The sequence below is a fragment of the Conger conger genome, chromosome 9 (assembly GCF_963514075.1).
Source record: "Conger conger chromosome 9, fConCon1.1, whole genome shotgun sequence".
Lineage (NCBI taxonomy): Eukaryota > Metazoa > Chordata > Actinopteri > Anguilliformes > Congridae > Conger > Conger conger.
The window spans coordinates 52,352,896-52,373,847 of NC_083768.1; the positions used below are offsets into that span (position 1 = coordinate 52,352,896).

At 40.3% G+C, this 20,952-nt stretch overlaps 1 protein-coding gene across 1 annotated transcript in view; it reads left to right on the forward strand.

Annotated features, from left to right (window-relative positions):
* LOC133137705 (collagen alpha-3(IX) chain-like) overlaps nucleotides 1–20,952 on the forward strand; it is a 62,617-nt gene that overhangs the window by 4,978 nt on the left and 36,687 nt on the right. The window contains exons 2-4 of the mRNA XM_061256036.1: nucleotides 8,803–8,950; nucleotides 16,926–16,997; nucleotides 19,045–19,174. Of these exons, the coding sequence (XP_061112020.1) occupies nucleotides 8,803–8,950; nucleotides 16,926–16,997; nucleotides 19,045–19,174 (350 nt within the window). The remainder of the gene's footprint in view (nucleotides 1–8,802; nucleotides 8,951–16,925; nucleotides 16,998–19,044; nucleotides 19,175–20,952) is intronic.

Here is a 20,952-nt window from a genome sequence, read left to right on the forward strand (position 1 = left end):
CTGCCCAGGGGAGTCACACGGCATGTGACAACAGACAAAGCAGCCAAGGACCAAAAAGTGGAATGTCCTTGACTGGCCAAGTCAATCACCTGACCTCAATCCAATTGAACATGCAGTGTGAAATGACCAGACTAAAGGCAAATAGCCCAGGAAACAAGCAGGAGCTGAAGAGAGCTGCTGTACAAGCCTGGCAGAGGAACCAGGGAAGATACCCAGCATCTGGTGATGTCTATGGTTCGACTTCAGGCAGTCATTGATTGCAGGATTTGCAAATAAATACTGAATAGGATGACTTTATTTCAGTTGTTGTTCATTTGTCCAATTACTTTTGGTCCCCTAAAACAGGGGGGGGGACTATGTCTAAAAACCTAAAAGTCACATTTTCATCATAGTCTGTACAAAAAATATGTCTCTGTAAAAATCTATAATTATGCTGAGGAAAAAAATCTTTCCTGTGAAAAACCAGATGTGCGAGAGGTCTCACCTTAACACTTTTTTTCTGTTCTGAAGAATAAAGCCATAATTAAATTATATTACACCTGACTCCTGATGTGTCTTCTCTGGGAAAATTAGCATAAATCTTCTTCTGTGAGTACGTAGGTAAGACTCAATGGTCTCTAGGATTGTCGACATGCATACCACCTAGATGTCCTTTCCTTTATTGGGAAAGGAATGCTCGATGACAGACAAGCTGGGTCTGCATAATACACGCAATGGTACATAAAACATATGTGTTTATGCTCTACATTTCACTTCTTGAAGTGATTCCTGTGTCTCAAACGAAGAATAATGTTTTCTTAGATGTACTATTCGAGATGACCGGGCGCCTCCCTGTTATGAAGCTAATTATTAGCAGGATTGCAAACTGTGCATAGGTGTTATTAGGAGGCACTTAAAACACTGCAATAGCCTGCAGGCTTGGTGTCTTAAATACTGGTAATAAAACTCTGCCACCACCTCCCCAAAGACTTTTGGCCAATGAGAAGTGTTGAACAAGTGGGGCTCGACATTACAAAAAACTTTGTGGCCTCTGAAAAAGTTCTGCCATCTCCTGTTGCTGACTCTTTTGGTCGCCTGCTGTACCACTATGAGAGCTCCATAGGACCGGGGGATTTCCTGCACAGTGCGTCTTCTCTTTTTGCTTTCCAGCACTTTTTCTGGTTAGCCTAACCAGCTTTTGTTCATTCCCACGGAGTGAAAATGGTGGCCAACAATTTGGTCACGTTAAGGTAAGCTTACAATTCCACTTCCTTCACAATAATCGCAATTTTGCTAATCTGTATTGTGTGGCCCTATGCACTCACAATTAAATTCATTTTTTTTCCTTCATAATCTTTGTTTATTTCTATTCATGCATTTGTTTATTTATTTAATAAATAAGCATTTATTCTGTGTCTCTGCAAAGGGAAAAAACTAAGTTACAGCAACCTGTCTGAATAACAAAGCCCAGCTGAAATAAATGAATTTAAAGATGTAGTCACGTTTATATTCCTTTATAAGCAATAATTGTAATTCACCAAGTATAGTATGAATACCTGTATTCAAGGCTTAAGCAGTCTGTGTTTATGTAAACATGTTTTATTTCAGCCAGTGTTATTGTACTTTATATTCAATGCCATCTGTAGCTGACAAGCATGCCTATGAAATTCCAGCAACAGTTATTGTTTGAATAGTTTACAGGGTAATCTAACACTGTAAAAAAAACTCTCTTGTTAACACAATAGAACTGAATACAGCAGTCCATGTGTCATGTTAAGAGGCTGTTATTTTTTAACAATGACGGAAGATTAATTTAGAATCTTCACATTTTTGGGAATTAATTCATTGGATTATGTTATTTCAGTTTACAGCTTGCAGGTCTACCCCTTTGTTTTTGTTGAAGTTCAAGTAAAAAATTTTTCTTAAAGATGAATTTCATGATTGGATTTGCTTCCCATCCAAATGAACTGGTGAAATTGTAGCTGCGGTATAATATTTAGCTCTGCATGGATTATACAGTGCATCCGGAAAGTATTCACAGCGCTTCACTTTTCCCACATTTTGTTATGTTACAGCCTTATTCCAAAATGGAATAAATTCATTTTTAATAAATTCACCCCATAATGACAACATGAAAGAAGTTTTTTTGAAATTTTTGCAAATTTATTAAAAAATCTAAAACTAAGAAATCACATGTACATAAGTATTCACAGCCTTTGCTCAATACTTTGTTGATGCACCTTTGGGAGCAATTACAGCCTCAAGTCTTTTTGAATATGATGTCACAAGCTTGGCACACCTATCTTTGGGCAGTTTCGCACATTCCTCTTTGCAGCACCTCTCAAGCTCCATCAGGTTGGATGGGGAGCGTCGGTGCACAGCCATTTTCAGATCTCTCCAGAGATGTTCAATCGGATTCAAGTCTGGGCTCTGGCTGGGCCACTCAAGGACATTCACAGAGTTGTCCTGAAGCCACTCCTTTGATATCTTAGCTGTGTGCTTAGGGTCGTTGTCCTGCTGAAAGATGAACCGTCGCCCCAGTCTGAGGTCAAGAGCGCTCTGGAGCAGGTTTTCTTTGTACATTGCTGCATTCATCTTTCCCTCAATCCTGACTAGTCTCCCAGTTCCTGCCGCTGAAAAACATCCCCACAGCATGATGCTGCCACCACTATGCTTCACTGTAGGGATGGTATTGGCCAGGTGATGAGCGGTGCCAGGTTTCCTCCAAACATGACGCCTGGCATTCACACCAAAGAGTTAAATCTTTGTCTCATCAGACTACAGAATTTAGTTTCTCATGGTCTGAGAGTCCTTCAGGTGCCTTTTGGCAAAGTCCAGGCGGGCTGCCATGTGCCTTTTACTAAGAAGTGGCTTCCGTCTGGCCACTCTACCATACAGGCCTGATTGGTGGATTGCTGCAGAGATGGTTGTCCTTCTGGAAGGTTCTCCTCTCTCCACAAAGGAACGCTGGAGCTCTGACAGAGTGACCATCAGGTTCTTGGTCACCTCCCTGACTAAGGCCCTTCTCCCCCGATTGCTCAGTTTAGACGGGCGGCCAGCTCTAGGAAGAGTCCTGGTGGTTCCGAACCTCGTCCATTTACGGATGATGGAGGCCACTGTGCTCATTGGGACCTTCAAAGCAGCAGAAATCTTTCTGTACCCTTCCCCAGATCTGTGCCTCGAGACAATCCTGTCTCGGAGGTCTACAGACAATTCCTTTGACTTCATGCTTGGTTTGTGCTCCGACATGCACTGTCAACTGTGGGACCTTATGAAGACAGGTGTGTGCCTTTCTAAACCATGTCCAATCAACTGAATTTACCACAGGTGGACTCCAATTAAGCTGTAGAAACATCTCAAGGTTGATCACTGGAAACAGGATGCACCTGAGCTCAATTTTGAGCTTCATGGCAAAGGCTGTAAATACTTATGTACATGTGATTTCTTAGTTTTTTATTTTTAATAAATTCGCAAAAATCTATTTTCACGTTGGGGTGTTGTGTGTAGAATTTTGAGGAAAAAAATGAATTTATTCCATTTTGGAATAAGGCTGTAACATAACAAAATGTGGGAAAAGTGGAGCGCTGTGAATACTTCCCGGATGCACTGTAGCTCCAGGCTGTACACCAAGATTTAGATAAGGGCTGTGTACAGTAGCCTGATACAGTGTGTTAGTTTCAGGCTTCCCGTTACTCGCGTTACTCACTCTATCAATGGGATGTGAGATTCATAAGCATTTTAACCGGTTTCTGTACTCATGCTTAAACACATAATTACATCTGACATTTACATTTTAGTCATTTAGCAGATGCTTTTAATCCAAAGTGACTTAAAAGTACATGAGTTCCTCAACAAGGGAAAAGCATCAAATCCATAAATTGCAAAACATGCATGTAGAGCTGTCATAAACAAAACAATCATGAGATGAAGAGTAGATTTTATTTATTTATTTATTTATTTATTGATATACAGTGGGGTCCAAGTCTGAGACCACCAGTGAAAATGCTTCTATTTTCCATTTAATACAAACATTTCATTAAAAACTATATTATGATCATAACAATTAGAAAAGTTGAATCTTTGTATTTGTTTCGTATTTGGTATGCCTCTCTATAGGCATGGACACCACACATTTGTGCACAACCTGATGATTCATGTTATTCCAGAATTATTTGACTATGTTCCAAGAGCATCTTGTGATGTTACTAAATGTTTGGCTTTTGTCATGCTTCAAGTGCCCCCATAAATGTTCAACAGGGTTGAGGTCAGGTGATTGTAGATTGTCCAGCACTCCTTGCTCTTCCTTGGTCTTTGAGTAGTTCTTGCAAAGTTTTGAAGTAACTTTCATTTGGTTTACATTTTTAGAAAATCCGAAATCTTTCTGTTTAATTCCAGGATTACATGAAAAAAATAGCTATAGCTAATGTTATCAGAATTTTGGACCCCACTGTATATAGGGTATAATCATATCAAGACTTCCATGCGGTCTCAATTCATCAGTGTATTGCATTGGTCGGTTGAGACCGGACGCGGTACCCTCAACTCTCCCGATTGGCACACGCACAGACAGCCTCGATGAAATGGCCCCTGCCGCTGATGCACTCAGCTTGCCCCTGCGTAGCACTGCCAAAGGGCCAATTTGCCATCTTAAAATATTAAAGTATTCATTCATGTGACTGACATGTTTAATTTGCGAGCATGGGTGAAGTGTGCTGAACGGGGATCCAGTTTACATAATTAAGACAAATGACTCCACAGAAGTCAAGCCAGGCACTCTGGCTCAGACTCCCAGCTGACGCTCTGAGGGGATACAGCCATCTGTGTGGCAGAAGCAGTCACACAGAGACTGCCAGAAGAAAGCCATTTGGAACATGGTAGCCTATTTTTAGCCTGCAGTTTGTCACCAAAAAGGTGAAAATGAGCTTTTACTGAAACCTGTGATACGTTGACTCCAGATACAGAAAGGATGTTTGCATGTTTAAGAGCTCCGGTTTCACAGCAGTTTGTGCAGAGTGCTAGTCCCAAGACTGAAATCCATTTCTATATCTGTCAGTGTGTCATACAGCATTTAAGGGGACAATTGGAAGTAATTTTGCTTTCTTTAGGAACAGTTCCCAGAAGTCTCCATGTGAGACAGCTATCCATACAGCGCTTAAGTGTCGGGTTTAAGTGAAGCGGCTAAATGAGTTTTGGAAAACCAAATAGGGCAGTGTGTTTTTATGAATCATTATGAAGACTATGTTCATTCAAGAATGTTCACTGAGTCCTTACAATGAAATCAAGATGACCGCTCATGCTCTCTTTCATCAATTTTCTTGCAAGGCATAGGCTCTTATGAGCAACAGGGTAGAAAAATAGTGGCACTTGTGTTGTTCCCATGCAGGTTGTGGTATGCCATTCCTTTATCCAAAGGGCTCTCCGCTATGTGGACAGATCTCCGCCTCTCAGAGGGCTAATTTAAATGCCCTAAAGCTTTTAAGGAACATAAAATGCACTCCATATCTGGAGGGACATTATGACAGAAAGTGAATGCCAATTAATGCAATGCAAGTACTGCGCTCCCTCTCTGTCTCTCTCGATCTTGAATAAAGATCCAGCAAGGTCACACAAGCTCATTAAAGACAGAGAGAAATGACGGCTTTCCGAAAACATTTCAGTTAATTTCTCTGTACAGTCAAGCAATCAGAATGCTTTCTCATCTCACTAACACATGACACACCCATGCAGTTTTGATTTGGGGAAACTTATAAGACAACCCCCTGTAGATTTTGACTTTAAAAAGCTGATCTGGCTAGTTTACCTGGGGGAAGTACCAATGGACTGCTGTCTGGGCCTGACATTCAAATTCATCAGCATCAGCATAGTGAAAGGGAATTTGACCTGGCGTAACTGAAAGGTGCAGCAAATGATGGATTGGCTGGCAAAGATGAATGGCAGAACTCTACCATGAAGGGCTGATTTCACCTCTTGAAGGGTGAATGTAAGTAGTCATAAGCTCCCCAGGAGAGGGCAGGCTGAGAGAGGAGCACTCATCAGTCTGACAGTTATTACATCCCCCTCCTCCCCTCCACCATCTCCCCCCAACACACACACACACACTCACCTCAAACCTCCACCTCTACACCCTGCTGCTGTAAAACCCAGCTTTAAAATTGAGCTGGTCAAGCTGGTCAAACAACTACCAATGGTTTCAAAATCTAGCTTGGGGCAATGTTCACATCATGGAGGTAAGGTAACAGACAAACGTGAGAGGGGAGCTGAGGTGAGTGCAAATTATTTCAGCAGCATCATACAGCACTGGCCCAAGGCCAGCCAGTGAGATACTGTACAGTACCTACCAAATTAGATCCAGCCGTATTGTTCTCCGGCGCAGTGGGGAGAGCGGAGGGAAGCAGAGCACTTCTTTTGCCAGACTTCTGTGCTTCCTGTTTTCACCACTGCATCATCATCGTCGCCATGGCAGCCCAGATCAGTGAGCACATATACAGGCCTGTAGTGGAAATAGACAGCGTGTATCAGAAACACCCGGGCCCTGTATTTTCAGGCCATTTTGTTTGCTTTGGCCCTGTATAGAATAGACAGCCTTAATTAATTAACCCAATTGTTTTTGCTTTTCTATTGTGTTATGTTAATTAAAATAGATACAATAAACCCCCTAGAGTAAGTTAATTTGAAGCTTTATTTGTAGCATAAAGTTCTGAACCTGGACTGAAAACATAGAGCTTAAAATGGCATTTCGTGCCAGAATGTCACCACACATCAGCTAAGGTGGAGAGAGAGATAATTCGTTTTTTTCAAATTAAATCGGGATGATTAGATGAGAGTTTGAAAGGGCCAGGTTGGGAATTGAGCATTGACACCAGGGAACCCCCTGCTCTTGATTGTCATGTCAAGAGTGTCATATTTTTTAATAACCATGTATAATAATATAATACGTATTAGAATATTTTGTGTGGCCTACCCTGCGGGAACAAAGGCACACAGCCACACATTCACAAGATATGAATTTAGAAAATTCAATGTGTCTCTCTAACCACAGATATTGGAATGTAGTTAAACTGCAGTCATACATGAACGAACATGCACAGGATAGTAGTATTTTGCAACTGGTGGACTGACCCTATTAGCTAGCTAATTATAGCCAGCTAGCCTAGAAGTAGATTGGAATTAAGTAACTACTTTCTAAAATATCAGACCCACAACAAGTTATCTGGCCATCATGGCCAGCCAGCTAATTGTGCCAAACATAACAGAATTTTGTTTACTACACTGCTCACATAAATTAAGGGAACACTTAATCATCACAGTGTAACATCAAGTCAGTTAAACTTCGGGGATATCAATCTGTCCATTTAGAAGTGATTGTGCTTTAGTGCAAATGAAAGTGACGACAGGTGCAAAGGTGATGTACCCTGACATCCTTCCTGACTGATTCTTCTCTAGTTTTGTGTTCTGCTAGTGTCCTTGTCACTACTGTTAGCATGAGGCGGTACCTGCAGCCCAATCAGGTTGCACAGGTAGTCCAGCTCCTCCAGGATGGCACATCCATGCGTGCGGTCACAAGAAGGTTTGCTGTGTCTCCCAGCACAGTCTCAAGAGCATGGAGGAGATATCAGGAGACCGGCCGTTACATAAGGAGAACTGGACAGGGCCGTAGAAGGGAATCAACCCAGCAGCAGGACTGGTATCTGCTCCTTTGAGCGAGAAGGAGGAGCACTGCCAGAGTACCAAATGCTGGCCAGCCAATTAGTTAGCGTTGCCACCGGCAATCCAATCTCTCTAGCACAACCCAGAATTGATGCACAGAGATTGCTAGTGCATCATAGTAATGACTGCTGAGCAGGGTTATTTGATTACTGTAATATTTAGGTTCATACGCTGACCGTCTACACTATGGAGTGTGAGGAGAACCATAAGCTTGGTAACACTTGTTTCATTTTTCTTTCTTTTTTTAAACATGGATATGTATTGCCCTTTAAAAATATGGAATAGGCTTTTGGAAAAGATTTCAGCAAACATGACACATTAAATCATTTCTCAATGGTTGATAAGAAGAGGTGACTTGAGAGGTGTAATTATTTATTCCAAATATTGAAAAATATCTGACATTTTATCATCAATATTGATGCATCCCAAGATGTTTCTGAATACTGAAACCAGAATTTCATTTCATGGGATAAGAGGCACAAGATGCATTAACTTGTAGATTATGTTTGTATTATGCCCTTTTTGAAACACCTCTCAAGGTTCCTGAATTATTCATTTGAATGTGTTATCCTTTGAACAGAACAAAGAGATCTGAATCAAAAAGGTTCACTTGAAGGACAACTGTGGCCATTCATCCAAAATGTCATTAGCTTAGTTTAAATGACTTTACACAAAGAGCAAATGCATGTATTTGGCACTGGAAACTAAACCCAAGGAAATGTTTTAGTTGTTGAAACATGTTGCAGTACATATCCCTATGTAAAAGGTTTGTAAAAAATATATATGCCAATTAATGTTTTACTAAATTAAACATTTAGAAAACATTTATTTTTCAATGATTATGGCCTCTTTTATATCTATTGATATATTAGAAAGTATTTTTGAAGTGCCTTATATGTTAAAAAAATGTTTTACCTTTTGCACACAGGTATGAAAAGACAAGGCCTGGATTAACATGAATAAATGGGCTTGCCTTTTTATTACAATCACTGGAATTATGGAAAAAATGCTTGCATTAATTGTGTGCCAAAAAAACAGGCAGGGCATTCAATCCAGGCCCAAGTGAATGGTCCCAAAAATCTTTTTCTAGTTTTTGTAAAAGCCTCCCTGCTGTAGGTGACTCACATAACAAAGAAGACCATGTGTGACCATGTTGTATTGTATGTCCAACTCTGCAGGCAAAGCTCACGGCGCCCTTTCAGGCTCCTGTTCTTCCAAGCTTGCATAGCTCTCTTATCATTCATCGGCTCTCCAGCTTTGGGACGTAAGTACATGCCAGTCTTCATTTTCATGATATTCATTTTCACCTTTTGTAGTCTTCAATTTACCCAAAATTTACCCAAAAACAAGAAAAAAGATTATCCCACAATCCTTTTGTGATAAAAAATATTTGTATTAATGGAGAAGGGCCAGTTCCTGTTCCATTACTAACCCCTCCTGTAGGAACAAACTGTGACAGAACCATGGTGACCAGATTTTATACTGTAGGGCTAATACTCAATAAAACTTCCAGTATTGTAAAGTTACTGAAAACAAACTGTGCTCAAATTCCTCCTCTTCTTGTGTTTATGCCATTCGAACTCTCCTGCATTACTGCCGCAAGTACGTGTCACGCAAACTCTCTGGTTTTGTTGCATACATTTCCATACAGGGCAGGGGTGATGAGCCCTCTGCCATCTTATGTTAACACTGTATATAGAAATTAAACTAAACAATGCAAATGGTCTCAATGGGCATTTCTAGAGAAATGCCAGTGGGAATATGTCTCAAATTTGGTATTTGTTCATATGAAAAAAACATAGATTGGCACTTTAAGAATAGCAAGTTTGACTATTTTCCAATGGAAATGATTCTAATGTTGATGTAGGGATTTCTAAACTCACCAAACTATGATTGCGATGAGAAAAAGCCACCCTTGCATTTTACTGTGAATCTGCAGCAATAATTCACCGTCACCTCAGAGTCCCTGTCACGCACTCTTTTGTCTGTGTGGCTGCCCATGTTTGCCAGCTACCTCACCTCCATGATTAATTTTGCCCCTTTTATCCAGGCTCAGAGGCCTGCGTTTGCAGCAAATGGCGGTTCTAGAGATGGGGTGTGGGGGAGTTGGTGGTGGTGGAGGGGGGTGGTGTAATAAAGTACAGTGGCAGCTGGTGGCCATTTACCGGGGTGGGATGCCATCCACACACTCGTGCGCAAACACGCAGGCACACAGACACACACCAGTACTCACCTCCAACCTCTATAATTACAAAGAAAAGACAAGGCAATGCCAATATTAAAATAAATGTTTTTGTATATAGTTAACATCAATCTTAACCTTGGAGGCTTAATACACTATATAGGGTTAATATAACAATAGAAAAACAAGACAATAGTAAGCATGCTGTCCCAATTAGCTTGCTTGATGTTGGTAGCACATAATACAAATGCTTCCAAGAAAAAAATTACTTAAACTTCTGATGTCATTAAAACATAAAAGATAAGAGAAACCGAAAGCCTGCCACTCAAACAGCAGACCCTCCCCTTAAACCGAAGGGATTTCCATCACAATATGAAAAATGGTCTTAAATAAAAGCACATCTACAAAACATAGATGTATGTAAATAAACCAACAAAGAAATTACAAACCATCACAAATTGTTCTCACCATAGAAATACACATAATAAACTAAATGAAAAAAAGACAACTTCATACATTTCCTAATGTGAATTCGACCTTGTTTACAATAATCCTTAATCAGGAAGATTAGTTAGTACACCGCAATGATAAACCTTTTCCTGTTTCCACAAGGTACAGGTGATGATGTTGTTACAAAATAAACCTTTTATGGCTTAGAGTGGCACCACTTTTAGCATAATTGAGAAAAAGAAAGACAGCTACTGGTGGTCGGTACACGTCCCCTGGGTGGTCGATCCACGTCCCTATTGCAGCTAATGCGCTGGCAGGGTGAAATTCCGACTTATTCCGCACCCAACAAAAACATATACGGAGTGTTACTAATATTTTGCATATTTTTATCTACGGTTACACATATGTTTACATGTTGCCGTTTTCACGCGTAGCCGGATAATAGGTCCCTGAACTAATATTTTAATTATGTTCTAACTAATTTAATTATGTTACAATAACACAAACTGTGCAACTGTCAATTGGCTACGTTTATGACCGTCCTATTTTACAAGTTTGTATCGAAATGCAGTATCCTACGGGCTAAGGAGTACAATAAATAACTGCCCGGCTAGCTTACTATCTAGCCACAGTAACACGATGCATCTCAAAAAATTACTGAACGGTATTGCTGGTTAATATTCACAAATCCAAATTTACCCAGTTTATAGGGGAGCAGCTTAAAACACAGTTGCATTTTATCAGGATGATGCCCCTGTTTGGCTCCTTTGTAATAAATAATTGTAATAAAGCAAAAAAAAGGCTCACGTGTTGTGGAAAATAAAACTTTTTATGTTGTATTGGCTATATCCTAAGCTAATCTACATGTAGCTACAACACCAAGGATTTATTTTAAATCTAATTAGCCATCGAGTTATCATTTCTAAACATTATGCTCTATAAGCTAATGATGAAGACAAACAAAGTCCAGCCATTTTGGATGGCTAAGCTAAGCAAATAGTTAAACATTAAATAAATTAATGACTTAGCGTACTTGCTATATCTGTGATCGAGACAAACGGCTCCAGGCTACTCCTTGCATTAGAATCGCAGTAGATCATCCACTGTAAACCAGCAGTCTCCACTCTAGCAAACGCTCTCTGTGCTTCTGGGAATAGCATTTTTCTGGCCCGGCGAGAGAAAAGTAAGAAAACTTACGTATTTATTTGTACATGACTTTATGTCTAGTAAATCAGTGATTTAGTGGACAGAAAAGCCAGTGTTAGATTTCTCTTAGCAAGGGCAGCTGGCAAGGGCAGCTGACTCATTCTGAATCCTCCATGTAGATTAGGATATAGTCATGATGGCTCGTCACTCTATTCAAAAAGCATAGATGCAATGGCCTTGACTATATTAAGGAGAATGTGTGATTTAACGATGGTGTATCGTGATCTGTCACCATACTAGCATCTATCCATTCTGTTATTACATGCTTCTATTAGATGCTCTGGATACCCTGTTTAAACAATGGCTAAAGGCTGTCCTATTTTACTTTTTAAATTCAATTTGGAATCGAGCTCATCCCTTAGTTGAAATAGCGGACATACCCAAGTATGCAAGTCATACAAGTTGCATAAAATTGTGTGAATGAGTTATATATTATAGGAGATTTAGTTATATACTCAGTTACCACTTTATTAGGTAGATCAGCTTGTTAATGGAAATATTTAATCAACCAATTATGTGGCAACAACTAAATGCGTAAAAGCATGCAGACGGGGTCAAGAGGTCAGACAAATGTCAGAATGGGGAACAAATGTGAATTAAGTTATTTTGACTGTGGAATGTTGTTGGTGCCCGACAGGGTGGTTTGAGTCTCAGAAACTGCTGATATCCGGGTATTTTCACAAACAACAATCTCAAGAGTTTGCAGAGAATGGTGCAGACAAACTAAATACATCCAGTGAGCAGCAGTTCTGTGGGCAGAAACGCGTTGTTAATGAGAGAGATCAGTGAAGAAGGGCCAGACTGGTCGAAGCTGACAGAAAGGTGACAGTAACGCAAGTAATTGTACATTACAACAGTGGTATGTAGAAGAGCATCTCTGAACAAACAATGCATCAAATGGTAAATGGTTGGAATTTAAATAGCGCATTTATCCAAACCGCTGTACAATTGATGCTTCTCATTCACCCATTCATACACACTCACACACAAATGAGAATTGGCTGCCATGAAAGGCACCAACCAGTTCATCAGGAGCATTTAGGGGTTAGGTGTCTTGCTCAGGGACACTTCGACACACCCAGGGCGGAATCGAACCGGCATCCCTCCGACTGCCAGACGACAGCTCTTACCGTCTGAGCCAATGTCACATCAAACCTCTAAGTGGATAGGCTACAGCAGCAGAACACTTAATAAGTAAAAAAAGAAAAAGAAAAAAAAAGTCTATAAATACCTAATGAAGTGCTCACTGAGTGTATATTATAGTTGGTTTTCAGGTTGTAATTTTGTTTTGTCAAAACCAGAGGACCACCTAAGTTCATGCACACATTGCATGTCTTTTGCAGTATGACTGTACATCTAGCCAACATGCATTTTTGGTGGAGGTGGGGCCCTCATGCTGTATATATGTTGTCGCAGATATAGTTAGCAGACCTTGAGGAATGCTGTGGCTATACCTACCGGCCATGTGCTCACACTTACACCCAAACCTCAATTTATACACAAACCACCAATCTCATTCCTCATTAGCTGACTCAGGCATGGTAATTAACTCTAAAACCCCATGTATCATTATCATACCTCAAACATGCATTCGGCCATTAACTTCCACCACTTGTTTTTTACTTCAATCAGGGATTTTGCACCTTCACCTAACCTGTCTAACTTGATCTTAAAATACTAACATCACAATATTATTTGTCACCTTGGGACACATCATCTTATGAAATAATTATAACAATTAATAATTTTATTTTCTATCATAATTAATATTAATCATAAGAACTTTTTTGCGCAAATACTACATACCCAGGTAACACATTTCAAGAATATTTCGGAAAATTCTGATTAGATTCCCATTCTGTTAATTCCATTCAACACACAAAAACACCCTAGACAGGTAACATACAGTAAGTAATTTATGTATTAAGCATTATGGGCACCTGCCAATGACATTCATACACTGTAATGTTTGTCATGTTGGTGATGAAATGCCAAATTTGCTGAACATGGAAGTTTCTGGATAAAAATAAAATGAGTCACCATCCACAATCACATTATTTTGTCATTTGATTAAAATGTATTACTCCAACCTTAACACACCCAATTCATATGTTCAAAATTTGCATATAAATGTATTCTCATGATGTAAAATCCTGTATATAAATGCACAGAAATACAAAGGAAGCATTGTCATTCACACAAAATGCTTCAAAGGTAGCATTCTGTCACACAGAACAAACATTACCATGACAATGCTTTCATCATCTATTCCTACAGAAATGCCAACATGTTATCGCTCTGAAACATGCAATATTGCACATTTATAACCATTCATCTGAGGGAGATAATCAAAGGAGAAGAAAATCCCCAGCATGCAACAGTTTGACTGCAGCTATATGTATAGCCATAGTAGTATAGTCACCTTGGGGAGAACATATGTTCTTCAGAAAAGAAAGAAAAAAATAAATACTGACAGGAATTTAAGACAGACATCTAAGAAAGTGCATTATCCAGGTAAATCACCCATGTTATGAAAGTGATGTGGGTGAACGGGAAAGTGGCAAGAAATGAGCAATTGCCCTTAAAATTTGTTTGCCAATGAGTGGAAAGCGCCAATAAATCACAGCAAGATTTATATTTATCAAAGAGGCTGAACGTTGTGACCTTCTGAAATGTTACACGGGTGTGAAAAAATATGGCCAAAGTCTTGCTTGTTGCACAGGGTGTCACTTGCACAAACATTGGCACATTCATCAACATGTTTCCACTCTGCCATAAATCTTCGAAACCCAGCACCGTAATTGAAAAGAATTGACATGCTCTTTGATCAAAAGTGTCTGTAGTAAATGGATTGCATGCTGCTTTGGAAATTACTACTATCAACAGCTCTCTAGCACCGCATGCAGTTAAGTATAGTCACAAGGTATGTCACAAATATTTTACATTCAGATAAATGCTGCAAAAACATGTATTTAGATGTCTTGACCTTGGAAATATCCTAACAGTGTGACTGCAAAATGTTGCTGGGAGTTTCTGGGTACTCTCTTACCATGAGAGCTTTCACATTACCAATGCATGTTTTTTCTGTGTATAATTAAGCAATATCACATGAGAGGAGGTTCTGCCCTTAGCTGTGATAAAATGACAATATACCACTGCCAGTCATGAGTTCTTGCTTAAGTATATTGTCACGGCTGTGATTAGGTCATAGGCCCCAGGCTGACAGTACAACAGCACGACCTCAGGTGTGATATTGCTTTTATACAACAGCTCTAAAGACTAGGCTATTTATCAAGAATGGTAATTTGAGACAATAATTTGAGACAATAGATTGACTTTATTCAGCATCAACAAAAAAATGGTTTCTTCAGAAATCTTTTGGTAAAGGAATGCACAAATGTTGCAGAAATATGCCCATATTCTTGTACGTTTTAAGCACAAGTTGCATAGTAGGGGTGTAAAGATACAAGGATGCATCCAGATGTGACAACGTCACTAATAATAATAAAACTGGCGGGAACCTAGGCTACTCAACGAATGTGCTAGTCAACAGTGTACAGCAATAGCCATCTGCCAGACTAGAAGAAATATACCATGCTCCTTTCAAGGATATGGCGTTCTAAGAGTTTATAGTGTCCGAGTTGAATAAACAAGAAATATGAAGCGAAAACGTTTTTAATATGTAGCGCTGCGACCTATGCGTCGAGTACGTAGTGACAAATCTCGGGAAGTGTTTAGCTAAATTTATATTTATCTCAAACTGTTACAGTTACAGTTGCATTGTTTGCGGACGACTATCATATCTTAATTAAATAGCCAGCTAGTTACTTAGCCAAATAACTTGCTTGCTCATAATATAGTTAGCATAGATAGATAGCATATATTTATTTTAGACAAACATAGAATTTTGGTTTCATTTTAGCATTACTGCCTACACTTTATGTATGTCATATGGCAAATTGTGGATAGAGAAAAGAGTTCAACATAGAGCTCCATGTCTGTTAATTGGGTATAGGTTATTTCCGGAAATTAAGGCTCTAAACCCAACACCTCATAGCATATAGCAGGGGTCTGCAACCCTGGTCCAGAAGAGCCATGGGCTCTGCCGGTTTTCGCTGTTACTCTGCAATTTGAGCTGTTGATTACACAGTTAACTTGCCTCACCTGGTCACTGTCTGTGAGATGAGGGGGACTGTCAAATCTAATGGTCTCATTAACATCCCAGCCAGCTAACTGTATCGTATTGCGATCAATTGCATGGTATCAATTCAAACGTTTACTCTCCTGTTGCACAGTAGTTTTAAATGACTTTTGCTTTGTGACAAGGTGCATTATCATACTGGAGGTAGCCATGCACATTGTCAACAACAATACTCTGGGCTGTGGCATTCAAGCGATGATTGATTGATATTAACATTGGGCCAAGTGTGCCAAAAAAACATTCCCCACACCATTACATCACTGCCACCAGCCTGGACTGCAGGACATAATGCAGGTTGGGTGCATGGATTCATGCTGTTGGCACAACATTTGACCCTGCCATCTTTATGCCTCAGTAGAAATCAAGATTCATCAGACAAGGCATACATCAACTGTCCTGTTTTGGTGAGCCTGTGCCCACTGCAGCCTCAGCTTTCTGTTACAGAAGTAGAACCCGACGTGGTCTTCTGCTGTTGTTGCCCATCCGCCTCAAGATTTGACGTGCTGTTCATTCTGAGATGCTTTTCTGCTCACCACAATTCGACAGATTGATTATCTGAGTTACCATGGCTTTTCTGTCAGTTTGAACCAGTCTGGCCATTCTTCATTGACCTCTCTCATCAACAATGCATTTCCGTCCGCAGAACTGTGGCTCACTGGATGTTTTTTGTTATTCACACCAAAAAAAATGGTGAAAATCCAAGGAGATCAGAAGTTAGGGAAGTACTCAAACCTGGCACCAACAATCATGCCATGGTCAAAATCACTGAGATCACATTTTTCCCCGATTTTGATGGTTAATGTGAACATTAACTGAAGCTCCTGACCCGTATCTGCTGAGCCGATTTTATGCATTGCACTGCTGCCACACGATTAGCTGATTAGAAAATTACATTAATAAGTAGGTGTACAGGTACAGTGAGTGTATATAAACATGCTTCCTCATTTTAAATTGCTGCATTCGTTTGTAGGATATGAGCCACAAATAAAAACTGACATTTCGCAATCCGGGTAGGATACTATGCATGATAATAACTACACACAAACCTGGCTAAATATTTAGCATAATTGGGGCATGTTTGGGGCAAGATCGGTTTCTGGGGCATGGAGTGGAGGAGGGTGGTAGTGGAATGAAGGAGTATGCATTTTCCGAATAATGGGATGCACCCATAGTCCCTACATTTTTATCCCTTTCTTCTAGAGCCGGATCTCAACAGACTGGATGGGGACACAGTATGTCCCACCATGAGAAATGGACATGATGACCTTCCAGGTAAAAAAATGGTGAAATGTTTTCTTTCTGTTTGTATGTGTATGACTGCCTTACCTGGTGCAGTTTAATTCCTTGAATTCTCAACCTACATAAAATCAAAGCAATCATTAGAATGATTAATACTGTTACTTATTAGGCCTGCATTTAGGCATGACCTGGGGGGGGGGGGGGGGGGGGATAAATATCAAATAAAATGAACAATACTTATCAAAGAGGTCAACAATTTAAATAAGAGGCATGTTAAAACCAATAACAAATGGAATGCATATGCAGGCATTCAGAAATGACCATTCAGGATATAAGTCAGGCTATAACAAAGTCTGAAAAAGGCTATTTGTGCAAACAATGTTGGATTTAAATTAAAGTGTTCCTCTCTGCTTCAAGAGTAGCTAGTTTTCCTTGCTCCTGTAGTGTTCTATTCCAAGCACCTTACCAGTTTGGTGAATAAAATCAGAGCAATTTTTTCTTGGGCCTCTGTTATTACAATACAACCTTGAGCAAAGTACTGTACTTTAAATTGCACCAGGTATATAATAATATAGATCTCAGGCTGCAAAGAGGTGATGCAATGCTATGTGAATCAGATGTGCAAAACTGTTTATTTTGCTTGGAAGAAAGAACAATGACTTACTTATTGCACTATTTAAGACAGCAAGATCATTGCATTTGTATTTCAGAGACTCTCTAAGTGCTTTACATTGATGAGGGGGAAACTCGCCTCAGACACCACCAATGTGTAGCACCTGGATGACACACGGTTTTACCAGAATACTCACCACAAACCAGCTCAGATGGAGAGGGAGAGATTTTTTTTGCCAATTGAATGGATGATTAGGGGGCAGATTGAAAGAGCCAGATTGGGAAATTAGCCAGGACAGAAAGATGGTGTCTCCAACGTCTTCTAAAGCACAGTGTCCCCATCACTGCGCTGGGGCATTGGGAGCAATTTCACCAGTGGGATTATTGCACCAACACCACTTCCAACCCATTTAGCTTCAGCCATTTTGCAGGAGCAGGGTGCATGATGGTATGGCTGCTAACTTTTCAATTCTTTCATTTTGCCATTCTTGACATTCTGGCCTTTCTGTAGATGGATCCATTTTTTATAATTAAAACATGCTGTAATTGGACTGAAGTAAGCATATCACGTAGCATTTAAAAATTGATGCTGCATTATATGAATGCACTATATCCAAGTAGTCTGACAAAGGAAATTAAGTTTAATTGTAAACAATTACATTTATTTTATGGTACAGATAAATCCACTATCCATGCTTAAATCTGTTTTACTAGCTATTTAATTATTGAAAACATAACTTTGATTGAAACACATTCTGTATGAGACAATTGCATTCATCAGGGACAAGTCTAAACAACACAAAACAACAGAATACTTAAGCATTTTTAAGCATTTTATCTCCTAGGACTGTATGGGTTGTTAACCTCTTTACAACCTCAGACTTTAAAATCTTAAACAAAGCAAATAAAAACAGTCTACTTATTGCTGCCATGTTGTAAGCAGTGAAGCACACCTCTGACTCAGCAAGACTTTAATTGTGCAAGGGTTCCCCACATAAGAAAGGTCTTATTTAATTTCTCTACCCACAAATCCATCTCACATGTTTCATTCCAAGTAATTCTCAGGACTTAAGCAGATTTCACATCATAAAAAACATGCGTTGAAACACTGCTGTGATGTTATGACTGAATTTCCAGACACTACTGGTTGAGGGAAGAAATCATTGCTTACTGAACTATAATCATCATACTTAAACTGCTAGCTGGTATGTGATGAACATAAAAAATTGATTCATAAAAAGATGCATTAAGAGGGTTTGTGGCAAAGAGCCTATCCTACCATATGTTTGGTCATTAAAGTGGTGAAGCACACATTGGGTGCTATAATTGGTGGTAAGTTGAAGTTCCCACTGCACTATGAAATGCGCATATAAACACATTCCAGTATAATTATTATTACTTGAATGCACGTACAGTAGAGTATGAAGCAAAGTGTGTCAATGGACTTTTCACTTGTTCTCTTCTGAAGGGTTTGATCTGATCACGCAGTTCCAGCTGGATGTCATTCCTCTAAAAGGTGTGCGGAAGGTGGACGGGTCGACGCCACTTCAGGTGGCATACCGTCTCGATAGGGAGGCTAATTTTCAAATTCCAACAAGGTAAGCAGAAAGCACGCAGGGGGCCGTTCTCAACAGGTGTTGCATTATTACAGGTATGGGCCAGGCGTTGTTCCGTGGGCAGGCTGTTATTGGCAGAGAGAACGTGCCCAAACCCATTTCAGTATCCGAGTTGCAGGCAAGAGCACAGACCCACCTATTAGCCGTTTTTTATTACTATTTTAGGACATGACCAGATGTATTGCATCACACATTCTTGGATGGTTTTTTTTGCTTGTAAAAAGAAGAGGCAGAGAAAGAGAGAAGACAGGTGACAGCCTTTCCTGCTCAGAGAACCTCACATTTTATTTTCCGGTTGTCAGTCAGCTGTATGCTCTACATATTGCATTTATGAATATCCACACACTGCAAGACTTGTGTGCTGTGTGGACATAAACATTTCTGAATCACGTTTTAGACCCATTTTATCTTTATGAATGGCCAATTTCCCCCTGTCATCTAATTAATTAAATCAACCTTCCTTAAAATACCTCAACTGTTTGTACTAGCCACCTGAAATTCAAACCAGATTCAAGCCTAAATATGGCTGATCCATATGAAGAAAATGTATGATTTTGGCAAGGATTCATTCAGAAAGTATTCTTTACTTTTACACTCAATTAAATATTAATTGAGTTACATTTACATTTTTACATTTTAGTCATTTGGCAGACGCTTTTAATCCAAAGCGACTTACAAGTGCATAGGTTCTACCACAAGTCAAAGCATCACATCCAGAACTAGGAAAATACACCTGGACTGCTGTTCTAAACATATAGTCGTCATCATAAGTGCAATTTTTATTTATTTTTTTATTTTTTTTTGGGGCGGGGGTTAGACAGGGATAGGGGTATCAGAAGGGGGGGGCGGGGTAAATCAGGAGGGGGGACTAAGGTAGAGTTTGAAGAGGTGTGTTTTGAGTCTGCGTCGAAATAGGGGGAGGGATTCTGCTGTCCTGACAGCGGTAGGCAAGTCATTCTACCACTGAGGAACCAGAACGGAAAACAGGCGTGAACGTGCAGCTCGACCGCCAGGTGCCCGTAGAAAGGGAATCGTAAGGCGACCAGAGCTGGCAGACCGGAGTGGTCTAGCTGGGGAGTAGGGAGTGATCAGGGATTGTATGTAATGTGGGGCAGTCCCCTTAGCAGCCTGAAATGCCAACACTAGGGCCTTGAATCGGATGCGTGCGGCAATAGGAAGCCAGTGGAGGCCAATGAGAAGCGGGGTGACATGAGCCGACCTGGGCTGACTGGTGATCAAGCGGGCTGCAGCATTCTGGACCAGCTGGAGGGGCTTGATGGCGCACGCTGGGAGACCGGCTAGGAGGGAGTTGCAGTAATCCAGGCGGGAAATGACGAGCGCCTGGACTAGGAGCTGGGTGGCTTTCTCCGTCAGGAGATGACGGATGCGGCGTATATTAAACAGAAAGAACCTGCAGGTTCTGGCAGTGGAGGATACTTGTGGAGCCAGGGAGAGGCAGTTATCAAGAGTCACCCCAAGATTCTTTGCCGTACGGGAGGAGGAAACTACAAAGTCCTCCACAGTCAGTGAGAGGTCGATTGACGGAGAGGACTTAGCAGGGATGTAGAGAAGCTCAGTTTTGGCAAGGTTGAGCTTCAGGTGATGGGAAGTCATCCATGCAGAGATATCAGCCAAGCAGGCAGAGATCTGTGTGGTGATTTGGGTGTCGGGGGGGAAGGAAATGAAGAGTTGGGTGTCATCAGCGTAGGAGTGATAAGAGAAGCCGTGGGAAGAGATAACAGAACCAAGAGACATGGTAT